This window comes from Anguilla rostrata, chromosome 11 (assembly GCF_018555375.3).
Source record: "Anguilla rostrata isolate EN2019 chromosome 11, ASM1855537v3, whole genome shotgun sequence".
NCBI lineage: Eukaryota > Metazoa > Chordata > Actinopteri > Anguilliformes > Anguillidae > Anguilla > Anguilla rostrata.
In genome coordinates, this window is record NC_057943.1 from 37,839,973 (window position 1) to 37,866,515 (window position 26,543).

At 41.7% G+C, this 26,543-nt stretch overlaps 1 protein-coding gene across 1 annotated transcript in view; it reads right to left on the reverse strand.

Moving 5' to 3' along the window:
• The window catches only part of LOC135235089 (copine-5-like), a 225,068-nt gene that overhangs the window by 25,168 nt on the left and 173,357 nt on the right, over positions 1–26,543 (reverse strand). The window contains exons 14-15 of the mRNA XM_064300284.1: positions 17,236–17,289; positions 16,033–16,094 (exon numbers count right to left, since the gene is read on the reverse strand). Coding sequence (XP_064156354.1) covers positions 16,033–16,094; positions 17,236–17,289 — 116 coding nt within the window. The remainder of the gene's footprint in view (positions 1–16,032; positions 16,095–17,235; positions 17,290–26,543) is intronic.

Sequence of the window (26,543 nt, forward strand, 5' to 3'; positions counted from 1 at the left end):
TGGGCAAGGAGGGTGTGCTCCAGGAGAGCTTGCAACTGGCACAGCTGCATCAGCACTGCACAGGGAGCAGAGGGCCAACAAGCTGCCAAGAGAACCCAACTCCTTCTGTGATTAGGGTGCTGTAACATTAGCCCAGCCGAGAACCCCAAACCAGCCAAACAGCTCCACAGAGAACCCCAAACCAGCCCCACAGCTCCACAGAGAACCCCAAACCAGCCCCACAGCTCCACAGAGAACCCCAAACCAGCCCAACAGCTCCATCCACAGAGAACCCCAAACCGGCCAAACAGCTCCATCCACAGAGAACCCCAAACCAGCCCAACAGCTCCACAGAGAACCCCAAACCGGCCAAACCATCCAGCTACTCCACAAACCTCGCCATCCCCTACAGGCAGAAAGCGCCAGAATCCCCCAGCTCCACAGCGCACAATCTGCCCGTCAATCACGTCGCACTCTGCCTTCTCTCCTCCACTGCAAAACTTTCCAAACACCAGGGAAGAAATAATATGGGTGAAAGTTGTGTTGAATATTAAAAGCTAAATATGCTAAAAGCTAATTACACTTTTTATGGAAAAGAGGCTTTTATAGATCCAGGGGGAACAGATGGGGCACTTTTGCAAGTTGTGCAGTTATACAAAATGCAGTTTGTTTAGTGCTGATGCAATGCATTTACTGAGCTTATGAAGATGTACATTAAACTCCATCATATACATTTGTAAATCACACAAAGTTCATTCTGGCAAAAGAGTGCAAGATATTTTTCACGAAGAAACTTGGTACAAAAGAGAAAAAAAAATACACATAAAAGCACACAAACACATAAAGAAGAAAAAAAAAACACAATGGCTATCACTGCAGGAATAGTTTTGAGACAGTGAAGAGAATAATGTGCAAAACAAAAACATGGTCTTTCTTTAACCCTAAAGCTGCATTGACCTGAGTGGCTTTATTTGCATTCATTCAGTTTTTTTATGGAGAAATTTTCAATCAGTCTGGTCACACAATATACCTTTACAAGTGTTAAAGGTCACAATTTTACTGTTTTAGAGACAAGGTTCCATATTTTGTAACATGGGGTGGCAAAACATGCTTGGGGTCCTCACCTTCTATTCATTTTGGAAATCCACGGACATGAATAACTGCAAAGTCAGTGTTTTTATCACAGCAAGAATCCAGAAAACAAAATCCACAGCAATTTTTTATTGGAGAAGCAATGATAGAATGTTCATTGTTTACCTAGCAATTCTCCTAAGGAATTATCGTTGTTGTCCATTTCACCATTATAAACACGCCAAAAGTATTGTGTACATATGAGTGTTATTTTCTCTGGTTCAGATAGACCCTGAAACAAGATGAGTGCACCTACAAGCTTCTCTGATTGAGTACTGGCCATGCAGTTTCTCAGTATAGCCGATGGGATCCACCATGCACCAGCAATGACTCAAGCTGGACAGTGTAATTTCTGTCCAGTACATAGCCAGCCAGCAGCGAGATCTAGTGCCAAATGAAAAGCATGTTGGCTAATGAAATTACATGTCAAACGGTGTATAGTTTGTTAGCCTTGCATGGAAGGACACGTATTGTTTCTCCTATGTAAACAAAACATAAGGTTTTGAGTATGCAAGCTGAAAATGTTATGTACAGAAAGATTCTTGAGGCTTTATGCCTAAAAAGGTTGTTGTTTTATAACAAGTCTAGAGAGAAGACGAAAAATTTGGAGCTAACTATTATGAGGCCTTGGAAGAAATCACTTCTGTGAGTAATTTTTTTCTGAGGAGGACAGTGTTCTGGAAGTTCCCAATGACCAAATTTGCTGTTGATATCCTTGGACTACTTTCAGCTGCCATCTTTCTTTTTGAGAAAAGGTGGTACACACGCATCAAACTCCCCTTTCACTTTTTATTGGTCTTGTTTCCATATTGTCTTTTTTAGGTTTCTTCTTTTTTCTCAGTGTCCAGGTTGTTTTATATTTCGATATCTTCACTGGCCATAGTGACCTTTACTGACATTTTCACTCAGATGAGTTTTCCCACAGACTGAAAGATACCTAGTAGGAGAGCCGGCCCGTGTGTTTGCGAGCCCCTAGGTGAAATCTTGAAAATGGGCCCCAAAATGTTAAATAAAAAAACACCACAGGAGCCTCTTAACCACGATGGGGCCCCAGGCCCTAACCCTAACCCTAAGTGGTGCCTATGATGGTGCCAGATGAGGCTGGAAAGGAAAGAAACAGAAACATGCCACTCTGCTCAGCGGAGCTCAGTCAGGGTTAGCTGCAGGACAGGGAAAGGCCTTAAGGCAGGCAAAGAGACAGTGCAGAGCTCCTACCAGCTCAAAGGCTAACAGATACTTCAGACAAATGCACCATGCTTTGTTCCCAAAACTAAAATGTGTCATTTGAATTTAACTCTTACGTAACTGAGTTTATATGAGTCAGAGGGGCCTCAAATGCATTCGGTCAAAGTCAAATGTTCTCTGTCAAGAATGTATTTATCACTAAACATTTTACTGTGTATCATCAAACTGTAACTGCAACAGAACACCAAAACTAAAATAAAATGATAGGTCCTTACAATAACTAACTATTACGATTATAGAAACTTCTAGAATGCATCGCTGAAATGAGGTCTTTACCAAATTAGATCTATTGTATTTAACATCTAGGTCAAGATACTAAAAAATTGATTTGATCCCTGAAGGCTAAAATGGGTTTTAATGGGGGAAATGAAAGACATGAGTGAGTGAGGGATGAAATTCATCGAGCTTGACAGCTTAGAGGAAGAGAAAATATTAATGTGAAGTTGCAAAGTGGAGATTATTGCCAGCAGTTTAACTAAAAGGACCACAGGTCTGAGACCGGGTAAAACCGATGAATTCCTATTTGGAAAGTGACGGAACTGGGCTTGTACCTCAGTGGTTTGCTTCCCAGATGGGGCATAGCTGAAATACCCATGAGGAAACTATGAATAGACTATAAAAAACTGCAGCAGTTTTTCACTCTGGAGAAAGATGCCTGCCAAATAGCTAAAAGTATGTGAATGTAATAAGCTCAGCCTGTATTTCCCGCACAAGCACATAAAGGCACCACACAAAGACAGCACTGAGAGCAGTAAAATGCTGCGCCTGCCTGGCTTATCAGAAGCGTTGATGGCGGTTTTTTTTAAGGAGATAAGGAGAAAATCTCCATGTTAATGAATAAGGCAGTGAGGAATACAGCATCAGCAGCAATGTCTGTTCGCCATTTCAGTTCAGCCCAAATAATTGTGCTGTGAGTCAAGTCAAAATTATTTGTACCCCTCAGTATTTTGTCTTTCCTTCATTGTCATGAGTTTCCATTCCGGATATCCATAATCAGTAAATAGCATCACGCCTCGCCAAAGAAAACCTCCGGCCATATTTTATTCATGAGAATTTAAAGAACCAAAACCAGAAGACCTCGAGGCACAGCAGAATGAAGACTTTCACCCCCTTCAAAAAAAAGTGTGTGTGTGTGTGTGCACAAGCTGCTGCAGGCGTGCATGTGCACGTGTACATGAGTATGTCTGAGCATATGTGTGTGTGTGTGTGCGCCTGTGGATATCTGAGTGTGTGTGTGCGTGTGTCTCTCAGCACAGCCAGGAATATGCGCTGTAGCAATATATAGTTTAAGACATAGATAGAACAATCTATCTGTGCTTTGGTTAAAATGAATAGAGGTGAAGGATTGATATTTCAATACCCTGAAGTTCTGAGTCTACAAATTCAGCTGCAGTTTGAATACAGGTGAATAATATGTATCTTAATGTGTAGTATACTTGCCTAGTTCCAGGGATCAATATTTCACTGTGGATTACCAGTTGAGCATGGCTATTTTGGGCTACCTTTGAATAGTACTACAAGGCAAGGTGCTTATGTCAGCCCCATATTATAGAATAACAGCAGCACAGAGCCTGCTCAAAAACAATAATACCTGCCAATGACAGATCAGTACTCTCATTCTCTTTGGACCTCCCAGTGTAGCCATGCAGGCATGATCACATGCACATATGTACACACATACACCCCCACACGTACAATCACACCCACACCCACACACTCCTACACACAAACACAGTGCACACACACCCGCACACACACACACCCCACACGTACAATCACACACCACACATACACCCCCACACGTACAATCACGCACACACCCACATCCACACACACACACACACACACACACACACACACACAAACACACACTCTTACACACACACACACACACCCACACGTACAATCACACACACACCCACACATACACACACACACACAAACACACAATCTTACACACACACACACACATACACACACACGAACACACACACACATACACCCCCACACGTACAATCACACACACACACCCACAGATAAACACACTCCTACACACACACACGCTCACACACACACACTCCCACACGTACAATCACACACACCCACACACACATGAACACACACTCCTACAGATACACGCATGTGCACACAATCACACACACTCATACACACACACATATATACATGTATACACACACACATACACAAAAACACACACACACACACATAAACACAGACACGTACATTCATGTACTCACAGGCATTCAATATAACATGCAACAAACACACAAACACAGAGGCCAAGACAAACAAGCATGCACACATCGAAAAACAAACACATCTGTATTTACACATACACACATGCACACAAACACACCAATTCTAAACTAGAACCAGAATACATAAGAGCTCTTTTAACCTCCCCACCCTGTGAATTTCATCCTGATGCTGGCTTTAGACATCGATACACTCACATAACCTCCTGGTCATACACACTGTACTGATGAGAGGTCTTATTTGCTACAGTGATGCAGCCTATTTCACAATTAGTATTCCTAGTGGAGCTACTACGCAGATGCAGCACCGTATCATTTATTAACAATGAAACAGCCTGCACCACTTTGCTTTAATTGTTTGCATGGCAGACGCTTCCTGAAAAACTACTTATGAAACCCTGTCACCGAAGCACATGCATTAATAAAGGAAAGGATGTCAGTGCAGAGTAGGGCTGGCACCTCTTAGTCTTGTTAAAAATGAAAGCTACAGACCTGTTATATGCTTGCAGTGACTGACCCAAGCCGACATTATTAAAGCAGCCTATTATATCAGGAGCATGTTCTCTCTGCCCCATTAGTGTGAAATCACCAGTAATGATCTTTTTCTCCACAGACTATCTGAGCAGTTCCTCCTCATGTTTACATTCCAGAAAAGTATGATATGTCAACTCTGCTCGCCCCTCTCTCTCTCTGATACACTGCAGTGTCGCACAATTTATAAAAGATTCATTTCCAGCCACAAGGGAGAAGACTGCCATTATCTGCGAATTAACTTTAGCATTTAAAAAACAATAATGACATTTTCTGCTGAGGTTAATGACCCATTTATATCAAAGCCCGCTGTCGTGCACCACTCATAATAAACGCCAATGCCAGATCTATGCATACACTCCAGCCATCCCCCTCAATCTCCAGGCCCTGCTGACTGACCGGGCCCAAAAGGATGGAGAGTTGGGGGAGGGGGACGGAGTACGGGGGATGGGGGGTGGGGGTCTCAATAGATATGCACGTAAAGAATGCAGGCAGGGCTAATTATGAGTAATGAGAATGTTCTTAATTAATGCTGAAGCCTTTAAAGTGAATGATAATCTCATTTTCTCAATTGGAAAACATCCATTTCTTGATCCATGAATCATTAATAGCACGCCTACTGCAGCTTTGAAAGAACCAGGGCCTGGGGCACATTCATCTGAGATTTCATTAAAAAAATATTTGATATACCTTAATGAAAAGGTGATAAATTTTGCATTAACCTTTCAAATTGTGGAAGTCTTCGTGACTTCTGCCCTTCGCTGACCTGGTTTCCATTACCCCCCTAAACACATCCTGTAAAAATCCATGAAAAGCAATTCACTCAGAACCCTATAAGGATGCGCCAATTAATTCACAGAAAAATCCTATTTAATCACAATTCAGGAAATCATAAAAAAGGTTCATGTTACTTTCATTATATTTCTGACTGTGTGGCAAAGATTCAATCCTGTTAGGAAATAAGTATGGTATGCAAAATGAATCCTAAAAACCTTCAAGTAACAACGAGTCAGACTCTCTGGCACCATGCCTTTCAGACCTGAGTGAAATAACAATCCATAAGACACCCTTACGGAAATGTAATATAACATGTATACATGGACTTTTTTTGAAAATGTGTTATATAGAAAAAAATATTTCACATATTACACACGCACACGCACACAAACACTTTTTATCTGAAGATACAGTATCTTATTCTGGTTTTATCTCAGTGTGAATTCCATTTCCATTTCCAAACATTTTAAAAGATCTATTTCCAACAATACTCAGAAAAAAATTATATATATATATATATATTTATATATATATATAATATATACAGTATAAAATACATAAATATATATTTTCTATTTTTGTGCATTCTAGTTAGCAAAATGTTTCACTGCTCTGTGAGAAGTAAGACTGTTTTCATTTTTTTATGGACGTAATGCATTTCAATGTGTACTCGACCCAGGTCCACTGTTTCTAAGGAAGCACAGGAAACTGCATCGTCCGGGGACCACCGTGATGTTGTCACTCACATTTGCACTCCTCAGAGAGATGGCAAAGCACCTCAGCTTCCAGGATATGGACTGGGGGGCAGGGCTCAGCCTTGTCCGATAAGAGTACGGGTAGAGCCCAGGCCAGCCAATGATTGTCAAAGGAAGTAGCTGCCACAAACAATCTAGCTCTCATTCATCAGGCCGAATGTGAAAGGACCACACATGGCCTGTAATGTATTAAGACCCCCTCACACAAAAAATTAACATTATTGTCTCATTGTCCAGAGCCGGGAAATCACACAGATTGTATAATGAGCCAGGCTGTGAATCCGTCTTTCTGAATTAGCATCAGTGCCCTCGCTCCTGGGTTTGTGATTGCAAACCTTTTTTTTCTCTCATTCTTTAGGTCTATCAAAATTAAACATTAAAAAAAATGGTGAGAGGTTAGATTCAGACAAAAAACTGCTAAATAATTCCAATAATGTCCACAAAAATGAAAAAGTGCATTCACTTTTTGTACTGATTTCCATATATTTAAATATTGATACTGCAATAGTACTATTATACTATTATAATTTAAATATTGATACTGAATTATTTAATGCATGACAATATAATGTGTTTTGCTTCATACATTTTGTTTAGTCATATTCAAGGAAGCTGGGATCAAATAATTGATGCATTGTATATAATTATGGATTGTATCTCAGTAATGAAGGCAGGGGCAGTTATGAAGTTTGAGGCAGTTATAAAGTCTGGGACAGTAATGAAGTTTGAGGCAGTTATAAAGTCTGGGACAGTAATGAAGTTTGAGGCAGTTATAAAGTCTGGGACAGTTATGAAGTTCGAGGCAGTTATAAAGTCTGGGACAGTTATGAAGTTCAAGGCAGTTGTAAAGTCTGGGACAGTTATGAAGTTTGAGGCAGTTATAAAGCCTGGGACAGTTATTGAAGGCTGGGAAAGTTATGAAGTTTGAGGCAGTTATGAAGACTGGGACCATTTAGAGAGAGAGAGACTCCAGTCTCTACAAAACAAACAAAACAACTTTGCCCTTCACCCTCATGGGATCCGGTTAAAATATAATGAAGCAACACAACAAACTAAAATAACAAAGACAAAATAACCAAAACTACAAAACATTTTCCAGCCTTTTTTGTGCCGATACGTTCCTCTCAAGGATTAAAAATAAGCATACAACTCATGTGACAACTCATGTGCCCAGCACTACAGTACTGATTCTACAACAGCCACTAGCCATTCATCCAAGCATCCCTTTTATGAACCTCTTATCCCTAGTCCGGGGCACGAGGAGGAGGGGGGAGGGGGGGATCTGGAGCCCGTCCCAGCAGACATTGGATGAAAGGCCCTGGACAGGTCACCAATCCATCAAAGGGCCCATGCAACATTTGCTCACACATGTACATTCTCCTATTAAACCAACAAGCATGTCTTTGGACTGTGGGAGGAAACGCATGTGGACACAGGGAGAACATGCAAACTCCACACGGAAAGGTCCCAGGCACTAGCTGTGTTTACTCATTTCTGATTACTAATGTGGGGTAATATAGTGCGTTCAGACGCCTCTTGCCTTCAGCATGGAACGATCAATGGATGTTTGCGGCCATGTTTCAATGCAACTAAGCAGGCACTCTACGGATGGGATTCACAGTGACTGCAGCACCGAGGCACAACAATGAACAAGCCACTGGCCCAGCAGTCTGAGTCTTTGGTGTTAAACGTGTAGGCACAAAATCAGGAGCAGAAATATAACCTTAACTAAACTCCCTTGTCACCCTCTGGAGCAATGACAAATATAGCCGCAAGCGGCGATGATCAGGGTCCAAGCAGATTGGGAGCATTTGGATACTTGTTTGTTATTTAATTGTTAATGAAATGTGGTTTTCATGAATGCAAGCTGAAATGACGAGACACAGTCAGCCCAAGAACTTGAAGATTTAGCATTAAGACCAGGTGAAGTAAGGCAAAGGCAGGGTTTGAACCCTCAACCTTCGGATTGGGAAACAAAGTCCTTTTCACTGAGTTACTGGCAAAGTCAGTGTTGAGTGCATGTATGCATGAACAAAAATATGAAAGTGTATAATTCCGCAAAGTTTTTGAAACACACAAGATACATTATGAATTGAATGAATTTTACAGTTTAGATACTTAGGTTAATTGTATACTTTTAGCACAATTTGATGCAATTATTTTAAAATAGAGATGAATGGACCATTTCTTAAATTGTCTGTATTCATTCATGTGTTCATTGGAAAGGTCTTAAATATTTAACAAATTAAATGATATGTATGTACATGTATGTCCATTTATTTATTTTACCAAGACAAAAATACTCCAAAGGACCATTTCCACATTCAGTAAGCTATTACTGCTCTTTAATCACAGCAAAACGATCACTGTGAAAATATGTTTAGTTTACGCATTCACACACTCAAACTGTTGAATTGTCAAGGCTCCAAGCAACGTAAACATTTCTTAAGAAAAAATATGAATAATAAAGGCAATGGATGATAACTATTAACAAACATCTAACAATTATGATGTCCTACACCTGTATATTAAATAACATGTTGATTACATATTCAGAGTGGCTTATTTAGCCTACTGAAAATTAATTGCCTCATGACAAAATTGAATCTGAAAAAATAAGTCAAATGGTTTGACATATCCAACTTTCTTTGATAACTTTTGGTAAGCGTGGTCTGTAGATGTTTCACACTGAATTTCAAAAGAATCTGACAGATGAGATGATAAAAGTAGGTATTTCAGACAGTGTGAATAGGCAGGAAGACTAACTTGTAAAAAGTCAAATTTATGATGCAAATTGATAAAAGTCCATTGTAGGAAACAGAATAAAAAGGAATTTTGAATTTAGGTCAAGTAATTCCTGAGATACAGGCTAAAAGGTAAACATCCTTGCTGTAGCGCCACCTTTTGGCTGTTTGCTCCATGGTTTTGTACACCCCTTCTTCATGATATCATAAACGTCTGTACCAATTTTCATGTCGTTTGGACGTTCACAATGGAAATTAGAAGCTGCTGAATTTTGATTGACAAAAATGTTACCATGAGCCACTGTACCAAATTTGAACTTTTTCAGAAAATTTGTCACCGAAAAAAAAGCAGTTTTTAGTTATAGCACCTCCTAGTGGTCTGTTTGTACGAAATTTGGGGATCGTCCACAGAATGTAGTGAAGATCGTACGTGTGAAGTTTTGTGAAAATTAGACAATGCGTTGACGATACGAAAGACATCTACTGCACTTTGGCATTTTGATAAAAATTGATTGGCTCGTATATTGGAAACGGAATGACGTATCGAAATTTCTTTAACAACTTAAGATCAGTGAAATCTGTAGATGATCCTGACTATGTTTTGGGACGATTGGGCCAATGGTTTCTGACGAGATGTTGAAAATAGGTTTTTGAGAAAATTTTTAGAGAAGAAGACCAGTGGAGCAAAGATGCACATGACTTGAGAGATTGACATGAAGAAAGAATTTGACTTTAGGCCACACTGTTCTTGAGATATGAGCCAAAACGCAAACTTGATTATTACAGCGCCACCTATGGGCACAGTAGCTCAGGTTTTGGGGCCTGAGTAGTGGGGGGAATTTGGGACCATGTTGTGAAGTTTCATGTTCATAGGTCTCACGGTTTTTTCTGCACAAACACTTTTAGGGGAGAAAAATAAATAAGAATAATCGGAACAATAACAATAGGGTTCCCACAGCTTCGCTGCTTGGACCCCTAAAAATGAGTACACACTGTACTTCGTTATTTATCATTATTACAGATGGTTAACCATGGCATCTAAGATGAATTTTAGAATCTATGCAAATCTCTGTACAAGCCTCATGCAAATGAGGAAACTGCAATTAGCCAACAGCAATCTCACTGAGCATTAACTCACTGAGCAAGTGATGATGTGTTTGTGCTTGCTCTTAGCTCATGATTTTATCCTAGTGGCCCCTTGTAATTAGCAAAAAGCAAAGAGACAGAATCATCACCCAACTTGCCCCCCCCCCCCAAAAAAAAATAAAAATTAAATAAAAAAAAATTAAAAGCAAAATGAAAATGAAAAACAATCATAATGAATGTCAAAGGCAAAGGCAGGCAAAGACAAACTAGGGTAGCGATTACTTTTCAGCAGGATAAGAACAAAACAAATGCCCTCAACAAGAGCGGTTGTTGGAGAGGAGAGGGGCTAATGCACAGACTAGGCCCAGAGGCAGCACTGTGGTGCGAGTGCTCAATCAGGCCTGCTGGATAAAACAAAACAACGGATTACTTATCTATTACAGAACAAGGAAATCCCATTGAAACCATTATTATTATTGATATTTTGGCCAAGACAGCAGTAGCAAACGCATTATAATTTCAGTCAAGATACAATGCAGAACTGCAATATGTAATATTCCAATATACAGGGAACAACTTCCTGCTGAGGAAAATTCTGCATTTTAAAGATTTATGTTTCACTAAAGCACAAAATAGAACAGAATGAAGGTTCAAAACAATGCATTAGAGATTATTCCTTCATTCCGATTTTTAGAAAAGTGCCAAGTGTACAAATGTTTCAGTCAAACAACTTCCTTCAGAGCACTGAGTCCCCACATCACTACCGCGCATTACACACATTCAGACTTATCCAGTGAGAATTACAAGTGTAAGAGACCATAAGTGGATGCAATGAATTCAAGTACTTTCTCAACAGTGCCAGAACAGTGGCCATCAACATTCACATTGTATGTACAGCATCACTAAGCTAACTTAAGCCAACCTAGGACCATAACACAAGTCACAAATTTAAAAAAAGGGGGAGGGAGGGTAAGGGAGGGGAGTGGAAATCCAGTCTGACAAGGTGGGTTTTCAGTCTATGTTTGAAGATGGCTAGTGATTCTGTTGTCCTGACCTACATGGGAAGTCCTTTCCACTACTGTGGGGCCAGCACAGACAGATATTATATATGGGGGAAGCAGCCATGCAGGGAGGGGATGGCCAGTCACCCTGAGCTTGGAATACAGGAAGATCTGGCTGGCTTGCAAGGTTTACGGGTATATAGAGGCATGGTGGGGCTATTCTGTCTCCTGCCCTGTAGCTGAATACCGAAGTTCTATTCCCCAATAACACCCCCCACCTCCCCCACCATATCACCCTGCATTGTCCTCTCCCTGCCCCACACTCGCCCTTCTCTCACCCCGGCCTGCCTGCATGTTACCCCACGGTTGCCCCAAGGGTGGCAACGGTCTCTCCGGGGGAAACCAACAGAAGTACCCAACTGAGTGCACCTTAAAACAGCACAGCCTCCCTCTGTGACCACACTGGCACCCTGCTCTCACAACAGACCTTAAGCTATGGTGGCCTGCCCCCCCCACCATCCTCTGTGGTGTGTATAGGTGGGGGGGGGGACAGGCTACCGTTTTGAGGAAGAGCCTCGCTCCTGAACACTATTGTAATGACACATGAGACCAATAGTACAGAGGACTTAAAGGTCAACTCTGTCGTGTTTCATGAAAAATTAATAGCAGCAAGGCCAGGGGCTCTGTTCCCCCCACCATAGCTTAAGGTGCTGTTTGTTAGCTTTGCTAGGTTCCAGAACAGAGGTGTAATAACAGTGCACCATAAAGAGACAGTATGGCTGTCTTTCTGCTGTTCCTGTCACTCTAACAAGACTCTTCAGGTGCAAAGGCATATTCACATGCACAGCGTATAAATACCAGAGGGAGTGTAAGATAACTGCCCTCATCACATACTGTATCCAGAATGCAAGTAAATAGCATAAAAAATAATACAGTGTTCAAATGGGCGTTCTTACAGCAGAGCCACAGTGTTCGACCTGTCCAGTGCTCAGTATCTGTACCTGTGGTTGCGATTAGTTCTGCAATTTGTCTGTGGAAGGTAATGCTGATAACCATATTGTGATTTAATTCCCTACTCATCAAAAACCATCCTCACACTAAGTCAACAGGTCACATAATAAAAACAGTGTCAACTGGTCACATAGTAAAAAAATGAGAATATTCAGTCCAGTAAGCAACGCTGTACAAAATGTTCAATCCCAAATTATTTACTGCTAACAATAGCTCACTGAAGCACCAATGAGCGTGGAACAGTAATACAGGTACACTCATTTAAATGTTACGGGTAACATTGTTTTTTTTTTTTTTTTTACCAGGGCCTCAACTGTTTTTCTAGATCAATGCAGCTCTCCAGAGGGGTTACTGGTTTACTAAAATTAAAGCTGCTGTAGGTGAAAAAATAATAATAATGAAGATATCAGTAACGGTCATGCTTAATTTTTAGCAATCATAGAAAGAGCTCCTGTGAGAGAAATCCAGCACCATACACTATGTTTGAACCCTAAAATTTTGCATTCCAAAACCAGGGATTTGGCCCGAGTACTTGTTTTCAAAATAACGTGGTTTACTACGTGAACCAATCAACAATGAGATTTACCTAGTGCGTTCACAAAGCTAGATGTCTTGAGAAAGTTTCATTGCGGGCAAACCACCTACTCCTGCATTGTCATAGCTATCTAATGGCAAAAAGAAAAAAGAAAATTGCACAGAACTCGCTCTAAAACAAGAATACACATCAGAACATTGGCTGTTGCAACACATGCTCCGCCACAAAACTGTCTGACTTGAAAGCCGATTATAAAATTACAATAGCATATGAAGTTTGAAACATAGAGTAAGTAGCCACTGTAGCTGGTAACCTACAGAAACACTGTGCAGTGTCAGGAAGTCCTGAGTATACTGTAGGCCCAATTCAGCGGTCTGCCGGACGCTTTACAATAGGACCCTCCTGAGAGAACCTTCGCCAGCAGTCGCCTGCTGTCAGAGAGGTCCTAGTGTAAATTGTCCAGCAGAGTACCAAACTGGGGCTAGGAGTATCTGGGGCTATGAGTACCAAACTGGGGCTAGGAGTATCTGGGGCTATGAGTACCACACTGGGGCTAGGAGTATCTGGGGCTATGAGTACCAAACTGGGGCTAGGAGTATCTGGGGCTATGAGTACCACACTGGGGCTAGGAGTATCTGGGGCTATGAGTACCAAACTGGGGCTAGGAGTATCTGGGGCTATGAGTACCAAACTGGGGCTAGGAGTATCTGGGGCTATGAGTACCACACTGGGGCTAGGAGTATCTGGGGCTATGAGTACCAAACTGGGGCTAGGAGTATCTGGGGCTATGAGTACCACACTGGGGCTAGGAGTATCTGGGGCTATGAGTGCCACACTGGGGCTAGGAGTATCTGGGGCTATGAGTACCACACTGGGGCTAGGAGTATCTGGGGCTATGAGTACTAAACTGGGGCTAGGAGTATCTGGGGCTAGGAGTACCACACTGGGGCTAGGAGTATCTGGGGCTATGAGTACCACACTGGGGCTAGGAGTATCTGGGTCTATGAGTACTAAACTGGGGCTAAGAGTATCTGGGGCTATAAAGCAGCTTTAGACAAGCAAGTGAACTTACTGATACCATCACTTCATTAGCCAACAAACTCAGTGACTAAATGGAAAATGTTTTATTGTGTTACCGGTAGGCTGTGAAATAACAAAAAAGATTCCACTAGTTTTATCTGGACTCTTGTACCAGACATTTTTAGTGTTTAGTGCAGCCGACATCATGCCAGTCAGTCCTGTAATCCTCCTTGCAGAAATGTTTATTGCGCCTTCAAAATGCGGTGTGAGAAGAAGCACAGGGGGTGAGAGAATATCTCTTTCTCTGTGGGCAGGGCCAACGGGTGTTATGATTTAAAAAATATTCCCTCAACACTGTTACCATTACCTACTGCAGCATTAATGAACATAGTAAATTTATGCGCTCAAACGTATTTCATCTCAAAAGTATTGTACTCATGGCTGATGTCAAAATTCAACAGCCCTAAATCATTTCCAGTATGGTGAGCAAGCATGTGACTCACTAGATTACACTGTACCCACTGCCCACCCAGTCATTGCAATCAACTCCTGAAGAGTTCAGAGAGGGGTAAAGCCTGCCCCCTTCCTCCTCTTCTGAGTGATATCCATTTCTATTTTACCTGTGCAGCAAGGTCACAGATTATGAAGTCTTACCCAGCCAACTCTGATAATGAACATAATGTTGACCTCGAATGAGTAGTATGTTCTTGGAAGTGTCCTCATCTTTTCTGTTCCTGCACTTCATTTAAACCCTTTGCAGTCATGGGTTTCCCAACTTAATTGCAGCCACAAGAGAACTGGAATGATAAGGGACCTAAATTCACAATAAACTCCTTAGGGATTAGAATGTGACTCACAGAGAAGGGAATGTTTCAATGGTGCATAGAGGTCTGCATCCTGAGCTGAACCCAACGGGCCTGAAGGTATGCTGTGATGTTTTCAGGTATCAGGCCTATTTTTGGCTCAGTGACATCGGGTCAAATCGAGCACAGGCCGGCTGCCATCCTGGAAGTTCACAAATAGTCGTGTAGCAACACTTCAACCAGCTCTTAACAATGATTGGCAACAATGGCACAATTCTTCCAGTTTTTGTAGTGCACCATAATGCTCAACTTGCAGATAAAAACTGCTGTATTTGACTGCACAAGAGTGGCAAAGGTATTAATGTCACATTTTAAAAAAGAATAAACGGCAATACATATATCTAGCTAACCTGTTCTAATTATAAATGATTAATTATTACACCATTTTACGAACATATGTTGTGCAAGCACGTTCTGAAAGAGAAAGTTGCTCCTGTGTCATTTGTTAGTGCAAGCCACACACTTAACTTCAAGTAAACAGAAGAGAAATTATGTGTGAAAACTGTTTTATGGCTGTTTTAAGTTTCTAGGTGAGCATAACGGTAAACTAAAAAAAACTGGAAGCTTTGGTTTGTGCTGCCAGAAGTGTTGCCCCCCCCCCCCCCCCCCGCGCGCGCGATCGTCAGCACCTTCACTAACAGAATTCCTGCAGGAAACACTGCATCATTTGCTATTGTGCTGTATAGTGTGTTTGGCTTGTTATTTCAGCCAACCCCATGCACACCTCTACACACAAACACAAAGCCTCACCCCCTCTTTTACACACGCATATGCAAACACACATACAATTGGATCTTTAATTGGAGGTTTATAAAGGAACTGCGGGGAGATCTGATCCCTCCTGAGGAATGAAAATTCAGTGTCTATTTGCTTATTTATATAAGAAGAACAATTCATTGTAATTCAGAACACAGATGGCAAAACGCTTAGCCGATTAAAAGCATTAAGTCCATGCTGGTGTTTACAGATCAGACAGGCACATTTGATTGAGCTGTTGAGTAGTTCATGAATAGTACTGCGTGTGCACGCCTGTGTGTGTGTTTCACAGCTGTAATTGTACGAGCCTTTGCCTACTCACCCTCCTTTGATGTAGTCGAGGAAGGTATATTCAGATTCCACAGTAAATGACAATAGAGTCACCTTGGGAATAAATAAATAACTGGTTACGAACCAAACAGGCAGCAAACAGCAATTTGGACACAGCGCACAGGCCAAAACATGCATTATGAGTCTGCTTTAATTTCAATATAGAACAGCTCATTCAAATACTGTACAGGATCATTTTTACCCACAGCCAAAGGACAAATACAGACTTGTTCATTAACATCTCCATCACATATTGAACATCTCACTCTGTGCACTGATAAAGAAGGATGATTGATTTCTGCAGCAGAATTTTAATCATGTACAATATAACAGAGCATTTTCTCTGCTTTCTCTGGGAGTATCTGGAGGACAATAGAATCTCACCTACTCGTAGCACCAAAAAAGCCAAACTTTTGTTTTCTCGTGAGAAAGTGAACTGCTTTTTCAGGTTGGGTGTAGTTTGTGCTCTGATATTATTTGCATCTAAGGGAGAATAGGGAATAGATGGCAGAGGCTAGACATACAGTAGCTCACAGAGAATCCACTACTCAAGAGGAATGCTGAGCCTCTCCACTAAATCAAAGTGTTTTGAAAAACCATTTCTCGATCAAAAAGCCTATGAAAATTTGACAAAATTTGCTTGTTTTTAAATGCATTATTTCAAAACTCAGATGCTGAATTTGGTGCATGGTGCACATAGAGCACACTAGGCTCTGATGTGAGATAAGTCATCTTGCAATTCAGGGGGTGTGCTTTACTAAAAAATCAATGACCAGTTAATTCTTCAGGCAAATTTTGAGCAGGTGCAGCTCCTATTAAGCATCAATGCAAGCCAACTCAATCCATCACCTATTACCTAACACTGGTCCAATCCTGGTAGACCTATTACCTAACACTGGTCCAATCCTGGTAGACCTATTACCTAACACTGGTCCAATCCTGGTAGATACCATCCAATGCAAGATACTCATTTTGGAAACTGTAGCTCTCCTTTCCAGATGCAGAGAGAAAGCGAGACTACAAGATCTATGACCTTCATGATAGGATCATAGCCTTGTTTATGAACCCCACTAAGAGGTGGAGCTATAATGCGCTAACCAATAAAATGCATTGAATTCAACAGCATGATTCCTTGATTTGTCAAAATCGGTGCCACTGAAAGCATTATGATTAATCTGTGCTGATGGTCACTTACCGTTCCAGAATTGACATACTTCTTTTTCTTCATTTTCTTTTTAGGATTCACCACCTAAATCCAAAAACAGAGATAGAAAAGCAAGTCAATGAAACTCAAACTCCTCAGTCCAAACCTTGAAAGAGAGGAACAAGCAAACTGGAATTTCAAAACATGGTGGTGGAGCATGTTTGCCTTGGGAGATGCAGCAGAGGCACAAGACAAAGGGACCAGAGCATGTTTTACATGAATTAAATGGTGGAAATGGTGGAATGTGGTTATTACACTGAGCGTGGTACTGGCTCAGGGTATCTTTGCATTTGTAAGCCCTCCAACGTGAACCTTGATATTTCACATAACATAACATAACAGAACATAATGATGGGAACAAGCCAGTCAGCCCAACAATGCTTGCCATTTTCCTGACTAAATTACTGCTTTGATTACCTACAAACTAGACAGTATCTATCACCATATCAAGCCTAGTTTTGAAAATCCCCTGAGTTTCTGCCTCTACTACATTACCTAGCAGGCTATTTCATTCACTGCCTACTCTCTGCGTGAAAAATTCTCCCTAATGTCTGTACAGAATTTACCTTTTGCTAATTTCCATTAATGTCCCCTCATTCTACTAACAGAACTCAATCTGAACAATCTCTTGAAGTTCACTTGTTGATGCCCTTTATGAATTTAAAAGCCTCAATCAATTCACCCCTGACTCTCCTTTTACTAAGCTTGAAGAGATTAACACCTTAGGTCTTTCCTCATAGTGTTTATCTTCATACCAGGAATCAATTTGGTTGCTCTTCTTTGAACCTTTTCTAGAGCCCCTAGATATTTCTTGTAGTATGGTCCCCAGAACTGCACACAATAGTCTCAGTGTGGTCTACCAAATGTATTGTACCAGATAAGTATAACTTCCTTAGATTTCTACTGAGTACTTTTGGCTATACAGTATACCCAGCATCCTGTTGGCCTTTTTTACTGCTACAGAACCTGAACGGCTTTGACCAACCATTACTCCCAAGTCTTTTTCAACATTCCAAATAGGGATGGGAATTGATAAGATTTTATTGATACCGATTCCATTACCGATTCTGCTTATTGATCCGATTCTTTATCAATTCCTTTATCGATGCCTGATACATTTTCTGGGTGTAAAAAGAGTAGGCCTACATTGTTTTCAGCATCAACTTACTTTATTTTCCAGCCTGAAATGCGATCGTGTCATGTAACGTGCAAGTAGTTGTCCATGGATATGAATGAAATGTTTTTAACAGAAAATAAAATGACTGTGATTTTATCCACAAAAATAGCTATACAAAAAGGCAAAATAAATGTTGTGGTCACGATCGCCGTCGTAGAAACCTTCAGTCAAATGAATTTGCATAATAAAATTAACCAAACACAGGCTTACATTTTCTGAACCCCGGTGATATAGTGGCGATATAAGCAGACTATTTAACAATTAGCTAGTCTAGCACTAGCCAGCGGTACACTTCTATCAACACAACGCACACAGCACTCGTCATACACTGATATGCACTTATAGCTAGCCACCGCTACAGCATTTTCCGTAATATGGGAGCATGCAGCTGAAATCCTCTATGGAAAGCATCCTCACAGCGATCTTATCTACAATCAGTAGGCAGTGTTGTGCATATCCCGCTCTTACAGATCGTTTCCAGCCCAAACCACTGCAAAGAGAGCAAACTTTTTTTTTTGTCAGTGACATTTCCTTCTGACATCTACGACGGCAATCACAACTACGACATTTATTTTGCCTTTTTGTATAGCTATTTCCATGGATAAAATCGCATTTATTATTATAATTTATCGGTAAAAACATTTACTTTATATCCAGGGAGATAGCCAACTACTTGCATGTTACATGACATGTGTAACCATTTAGTAATACAATCGCATTTCAGGCAAGAAAATAACCTGTTAATCCAGAGAAATTGCTGAGTTGTCTTAGAATCTTTATCGCAACAGAATGTATCAAGGCTGGCAGTGTCCGCATAGCAACGGACGCTGTAATGACACTTTAAGTACGTCACAATGGGTATAGCAGCTGTTTTAGAATGTCAATGTCACCTGGACCATTTTTGCAGCCCGAATCAAATTTGTTGTGACAGCTGCCGTCCAAAACAAACACCTGAGAGAGGCAGCGTGCGTGCCTCCCCCAAGGCGTTATGTCATTGTTTTGCAATGCGCAGCTATCATAAAAACATGCTGGCATCGATAAGCGGAATCGATAAGCTTGGAGACATACGATTCCAATGAATAAGACAACTTGGAACCAGTTCTCAACGGGAACCGGTTCTCGATTCCCATCCCTGCCATAAAGTAATCCTGTTTTTATTTTCCACATGCAGAACCTTACATTTGGCTATATAAAATTTCATCTGCCAGGTTTCCGCCCACTTCTGGATTTTATTTAGTAGCTTCCAAACTATTAGCTGGGCCTCCCAGTTCTGTATCATCTGCAAATTTGATTAATGTACTTCCCACGTCCCTGTCAAGGTTGTTCATATATATGAGTAAGAACAGTGGTCCCAGCACCAATCCTTTTAGGACTCCACTTCCAACAGTTCCCTTCTCAGAAAATATACCTCCCACTACTCTTTGTGTTCTATCCTGTAGCCAGTTACCAATCCATTCTGAAATAGCTCCTCTAATTCCTACTGTCTTCATTTTGCTAACAAATCTCTCATGTGTTACTAAATCTAAGTATATAATATCATAAGCCTTGATATAATCAAAACACTTGGTAGCTTCTTTAAAAAATACCAGAAGGTGTGTCAGGCATGACCTTCCCTTGAGAAACCCATGCTGGATGTCGCTATTTTCAAGATGTTAAACTGACAGGCCTGTTGTTTTCTTGGATCATCACAGCCCCCTTTCTTATATATTGCTATTATATTAACTTGCTTCCAGTCCTCAGGTATTTCTCCAGTTTCTAAGGATTGTCTGAAAATATCTGCCAGTGGTTTAAAAATGATCTCACTTAACTCATTTAGTACCCTTGGGTATATGCCATCCTGCCAGGTCCTGCCTGTTGCCTATACAGACTTTTACATGCAAACGAACGAACAAATGGCCAAATGCGTCTCCTGGTGTTGAGTGTACCCCCTTCAGCATGGTGAACTAATATTATCTTTTTTTTTCAGCCTAGATTAGCTTCCCAGCTCTTTTGTCAAAGATCTGTGCTGATACACCTTGATGGAGAGCGAGCTGATGTTATCGTTAGGCCTGATCAGTTTATTCACCTTTCTTTTGAGACCTTTCAGCAAATGCAAAACATTTCACTTAAAATTTAGTTTTTTGTGATTAATTATACATTCAGTGGTGGACCGTGTAACATGGCATGCTCCATTTGTCAGGAAAATTAACACATTTATGTCTCTAGCCAGAGAAATAATCCTTTCATGGGAGGCCTCTAGATCTGCATACAGCATGTAAAAACATTACAATGGATCCAGAAGGGCTTATTGTCCATTCCTTCAAAGAGATTTACTAAAATTAATGAGCCTCGTAAAGTTCTGTGCTCAATTTAATCTCAAAAGTATTGCAATCATGCCTGATTTTATGCCCACCCCCACCCCACCCCCATGCCCGCATGCACACACACACACACAGAACTGCATACACACACACACACACACACACACAACACAATCCCTAACAATATAGCCCAATAAGCAGCTATCACCTGCCAATAAGCACATGCACCTGTACCCAATACAGCAACATGCACCTGTATCCAAACAGCAGCATGCCCTGTACCAATACGCAGCATGCCCTTACCCCAAATAAAGCAGACATGCACCTGTAGCCCCAAATAAGCAGCATGCACTTATCCCAATCGCAGCATGCACCTGTAGCCCTAATACAGCAGCATGCACTGTAGTCCAATACAGCAGGCATGCACCTGTAGCCCCAAATACAGCAGGCATGCACCTGTAGCCAGGCATGCACCTGTAGCCCCAAATACAGCAGGCATGCACCTGTAGCCCCAAATACAGCAGGCATGCACCTGTAGCCCCAAATACAGCAGGCATGCACCTGTAGCCCCAAATACAGAGCAGCCTGTACCCAATAAGGCAGCACCTGTAGCCCCAAATAAGCAACATGCACGCCCCAAATAAAGCAGCTATGCACCTGTAGCCCCAAATACAGTAGACATGCACCTGTAGCCCCAAATAAAGCAGCTATGCACCTGTAGCCCCAAATACAGCAGACATGCACCTGTGGCCCCAAATAAAGCAGTTTGACATCTTTAGCCCCATATATAGTAGGCATGGATCCCGAAGCCCCAAGTAAAGCAGTTTGACACCAGTGGCACATATAAAACAGGTATAGAACCTGTAGGCCAGACAGAAGCAATGTATGGAAAACTAAAGAATGGCTCATCCTCATATTCATGGAGAAGAAAGACCTGATAGTCTGAAAGAATCAGACGTCAGCTTATCTGAGCCCGTAGAAGGCCCACTCAGCCCTGTCCTGTGGACCTACTGTGGATTCCACATGCAATCCCAAATGCTTTTAATTAATCACGTTTGACTTTGCTACTAATTGAATACTGATCTGTATTTAAATCTTGACAGTTCATCAGCTTCAAGTCCCATGGGTAAAATAGATTTAAGATGTGTTTTTGCTGGTCCATTTATAGACATCATGGGTACCATACAAGCTTAGTCAAGATATTTTTTAATTTTAAAGCTCAATTTCTCTTGGCTCGAGACCAGTTTATGAAACCACAAATTAATCTTATTAAGTTGCATGCCAGGTTGTTTACCAGTCAGTTTCTCCAGCAATTTATGCACCCCATGAGTGCTTCTGGGACCATGGTTGAGAAAAGAGAATTCACCTGACTGTTGAAGCCTATTCTTGAGCATTCTGAAATCAGCAGACCTATTAGAATTAAGGAACAAAACGAAACAAAACGATATGTTTTCTACGAGGATATCACATGACATATGTTGCCAGAGGCTTATTGCATTATACTCTACCATAACAAACATTAAAATTTCAAATTAGCATTTGCACAGCGTTCTTGTTCATGTATATTCCTAGAGACTTCCTCCGACTGCCAATGGTGCTTCCCATTCCAATTTATTTCCAGAAAGCCCATTAGTTACCAGCCCTGATGCACAAAGCGAATAAACATGGAGAGAAAACTATTTCCTCATCCACAGCAAGAGAACTCGGCGCCACCCAAAAGGCTCACATTCACAGAGTACACGGCCTGGTTGGCTACAGTGTGAGCGTGCGTGAAGAGTCAGAAGAAAAGGGGGAAAAACACAGCAGCAGCAGCAGCAGCATGCATTTCTCTCTTTACAGAGCTGTACAATAATGTACTCAACCCGTGTAATAATGTGCAGACAAATCCCAAGGTCCCTCGCGGTAAATTTCAGACCAGTATGCCCCAGGTCTTTTTGTAGTGACATGTTATTTCACCTGTCATGTGACTGGCAAAATTACCACACTAATCTCTCTCAGAGTCTCTAATGGGTTAACACCTCTGAATAACGGAATTAACTAGCAGCCTTACCTACACCAAAATCTGGCTCTTGGGGGAAAACACAGATGCAATGAAAAGGAAATTCCAGTCAGAAGAAGGGTATTATGAGAATGATGAGAATAAAGAGGTGCAGCTTACATTACAACTGGGGGTACTGAGGGATGGTTCTGCAGGCTAATAGCTAGACAGGTAAAATGGCATTCATTTTCAGAGCAAAAGGAATATGACAATTCTGTAGAAAATACATGGGAGAGTGGAGAGTGTGTTTATTGATTTCTCAGAACTGTCACGTTTTTCACATTCATGCAATATTCCATTCTGAGCGTCAGTCACAGCTGCTAAAGGCGGCGTTCAATCCACCCTGCTGAAATGCTTGCCCATTAAATTGGTGCAACACCTCTCTCTCACTCACACACACATGAACACGTGCACAAAGACACACACACACAGGCACACGCACAAACACACAGAGATGCACACACAGGCACACACACACATGCACGCATACACGCAAGCACACACGCACGCAAGTGCACATGCACAAACACGCACGCACACACATACTCACAGGCGCACACACACACACACACACACACACACATGCAGACGCATGAACACACACACACACACACACACAGAATGGTGTGCTTGTACATCCTGGTCATGATTTTCCCTTTTAAATAAATCCCACATGTTGGAGTTATTTTAATGGTATAAAAAGGCAATCCAGTTCAAGGCACAATATGTTTTTAGAGTGAGGCTTATCAAAAAGCAATGAGGACCAATCATGTGTTGATGAGAGCACTTGTTCCGGAGGATTCGGCACACATTGAAAATACGATTAAAAAACTCTCCAGCCATCAGATGGACAGCTAACATACTTCATTCTTTAAAGTCAGTGACACAAAAGGGAAGAAATATCACCTGTCCCACTCTATTCCACAAGAGATCTCAACCCCACTTTCTAATGCCAGGGAGGTGACACCCTTAATCTAACATGGTACGTGCTGCAGAGTAAAGTGAAGCACAGCTTTCGTTGAAAGAAACACCATTCCTCTGACCCCATTAGGGGCAGACTTGGCTCTAATACTTTATTTCAATTGATTTCCTCTTTTAAAATGAGGAGAAATTATTAAATCAGACGGATCATAAGTAGGAGGTGTGATGTGAGATCTTATACTGTCAATCTTATCAGCAAAGAAGTTCAAAAAGACTTCACACACCTCTGGAGTTGGATCAGGACAGGCAGTGACAACAGGGTTAATAGCTTTGTTGATTATGCTAAAAGAACTCTGGACTAGGAATTTTGAAAATATTGAAAATATATGGCCCTCGCTGTTTTGACAGAGTGCTGGTATTTAGCTAATCAGTCACTTAGAATTTCATAGGACACTTGCAGCTTGTCTTTTTATCCATTTACGTTCAGATTTCCGGCACGAGTGGCATTATTTAGCCAGGGCTGAGCTCTAACTTCAGGTCTCCTAGTTTTTAGCGGAGCAACACAGTTTAAAATATCAGCACAGGTGGAATTAAACAGAGTGAACATCTCTTCTGTGCCCAGGCAGGGACACACACACACACACACACCAGGCAGACTGTATCCCGACACACACACACACACACCAGGGACAGTCGGAGGACAGTCTGCTTGGTGTGCGTGTGTGTGTCGGGGTACAGTCTGCCTGGTGTGTGTGTGTCGGAATACAGTCTGCCTGGTGTGCGTGTGTGGGTGTCGGGGTACAGTTTGCCTGGTGTGTGTGTGTGGTTGGGGGACAATTCTCAAACCAATCAGCGTGCAGAGTGGGGGGCGTGGGGCAGAAGTGTCAAACAGCAACAAAAAGGCTGGTGTCTCTGCAGCGGAACTTTCAAAACACACAGTGATCTGACTGGGTGGTGCCGTGTTGTCCCCTGTTGCCATGGCATTTTGGACTGAGGACAGAGAAGACAGGTTGGTGTCTCTGATCGAGGACAGGACACCATTGCATAATATTAAAGACAAGGCCAACAGCGATAAGACGATTCGATCCAGGCTGTGGCAAGAAACAGAGGAGGCTCTTGGATGTTCGGGTGGACCCTAATCCTGGTGTTTTCTGGTGATAATGGGATGTGTCCACCTCCACATGAATTGCTTGTAATGTAACCTTGAGCAAAGAATGCAAACAGGTGTAGTGGGTGAATACAGTGTGAATGCAGAGTGAATGCAGTGTGAATGCCGCGTGAATGCAGTGTGAATACAGTGTGAATGCAGAGTGAATTCAGTGTGACTGCAGAGTGAATTCAGTGTGACTGCAGAGTGAATGCAGTGTGAATAGAGTGTGAATGCAGAGTGAATTCAGTGTGACTGCAGAGCGAATGCAGAGTGAATGCAGTGTGAATAGAGTCTGAATGCAGTGTGAATGCAGAGTGCAGTGTGAATACAGTCTGAATGCAGAGTGAATGCAGTGTGAATACAATGTGAATGCAGAGTGAATGCAGAGTGATGCAGCGTGAATGCAGAGTGAATGCAGTGTGAATAGAGTCTGAATGCAGAGTGAATGCAGAGTGATGCAGCGTGAATGCAGAGTGAATGCAGTGTGAATGCAGAGTGAATGCAGCGTGAATGCAGAGTGAATGCAGTGTGAATGCAGAGTGAATGCAGCGTGAATATAGTGTGAATGCAGAGTGAATGCAGTGTGAATGCAGAGTGAATGCAGCGTGAATGCAGAGTGAATACAATGTGAATGCAGAGTGATGCAGCGTGAATGCAGAGTGAATGCAGTGTGAATGCAGAGTGAATGCAGAGTGAATGCAGCGTGAATGCAGCGTGAATGCAGCGTGAATGCAGAGTGAATGCAGCGTGAATGCAGCGTGAATGCAGAGTGAATGCAGAGTGAATGCAGCGTGAATGCAGCGTGAATGCAGAGTGAATGCAGTGTGAATGCAGAGTGAATGCAGCGTGAATGCAGAGTGAATACAGTGTGAATGCAGAGTGAATGCAGTGTGAATGCAGAGTGAATGCAGAGTGAATGCAGAGTGAATGCAGTGTGAATGCAGAGTGAATACAGTGTGAATGCAGAGTGAATGCAGAGTGAATACAGTGTGAATGGAGAGTAAATGCTAGGGCTGTGCCATATCATATCGTCCATGATATACCGGTACAATTCCTCACCATGATAAGAATTTGTCATCCTGCGATATTGACGATATAGTTGATGACGTGTTTGGGCATCTCACCATCTAGTAACGTTAAGCAAACTTTTTTAATTCAGAAGGGTATTGTCAGCGCGTTTGCCAGTGGCACTCTCTATGATAAAAAAAGTAAACGCTGGAACGAACTGACGGAGGCGGTGGCATTTTTCTTAGCCAAAGACATGTTGCCAATCCGAACTGTTGACAAGGAGGGATTCAGGCTAATGATCCAGAAAATGGACCGTAGTTACTAGTGATGCGCACATCGCAGTTAAATCTGCGGGCACCGCGGTTAATCCGAGGATCTGGCCGGTCATAACAATTAACATTTTGAATAATAGAGGACGGGTTGCGGGTGGGTGAAATAATACATAATTAATGAGGAAAATATTAAATACATTCACTAAAATGTGAACATATTTTAAGCTTCATTTTTCGTCAGGCGTGAATTTGCAGACTAGACACTCGTTGCGCCAATTGTGGCGTCCATTTGTCTTAAGCAGCAATAGAGGCAAAAAAGATCCGAGAGAAAATTTAAAAAGAAGAATTAAAAACAAACAACAAAAAAGGAAGGGCAGAAAAGTTCCATGTGGGAACGATTCAGTGAAATACTTAACCATGACGAGTCAAGTGC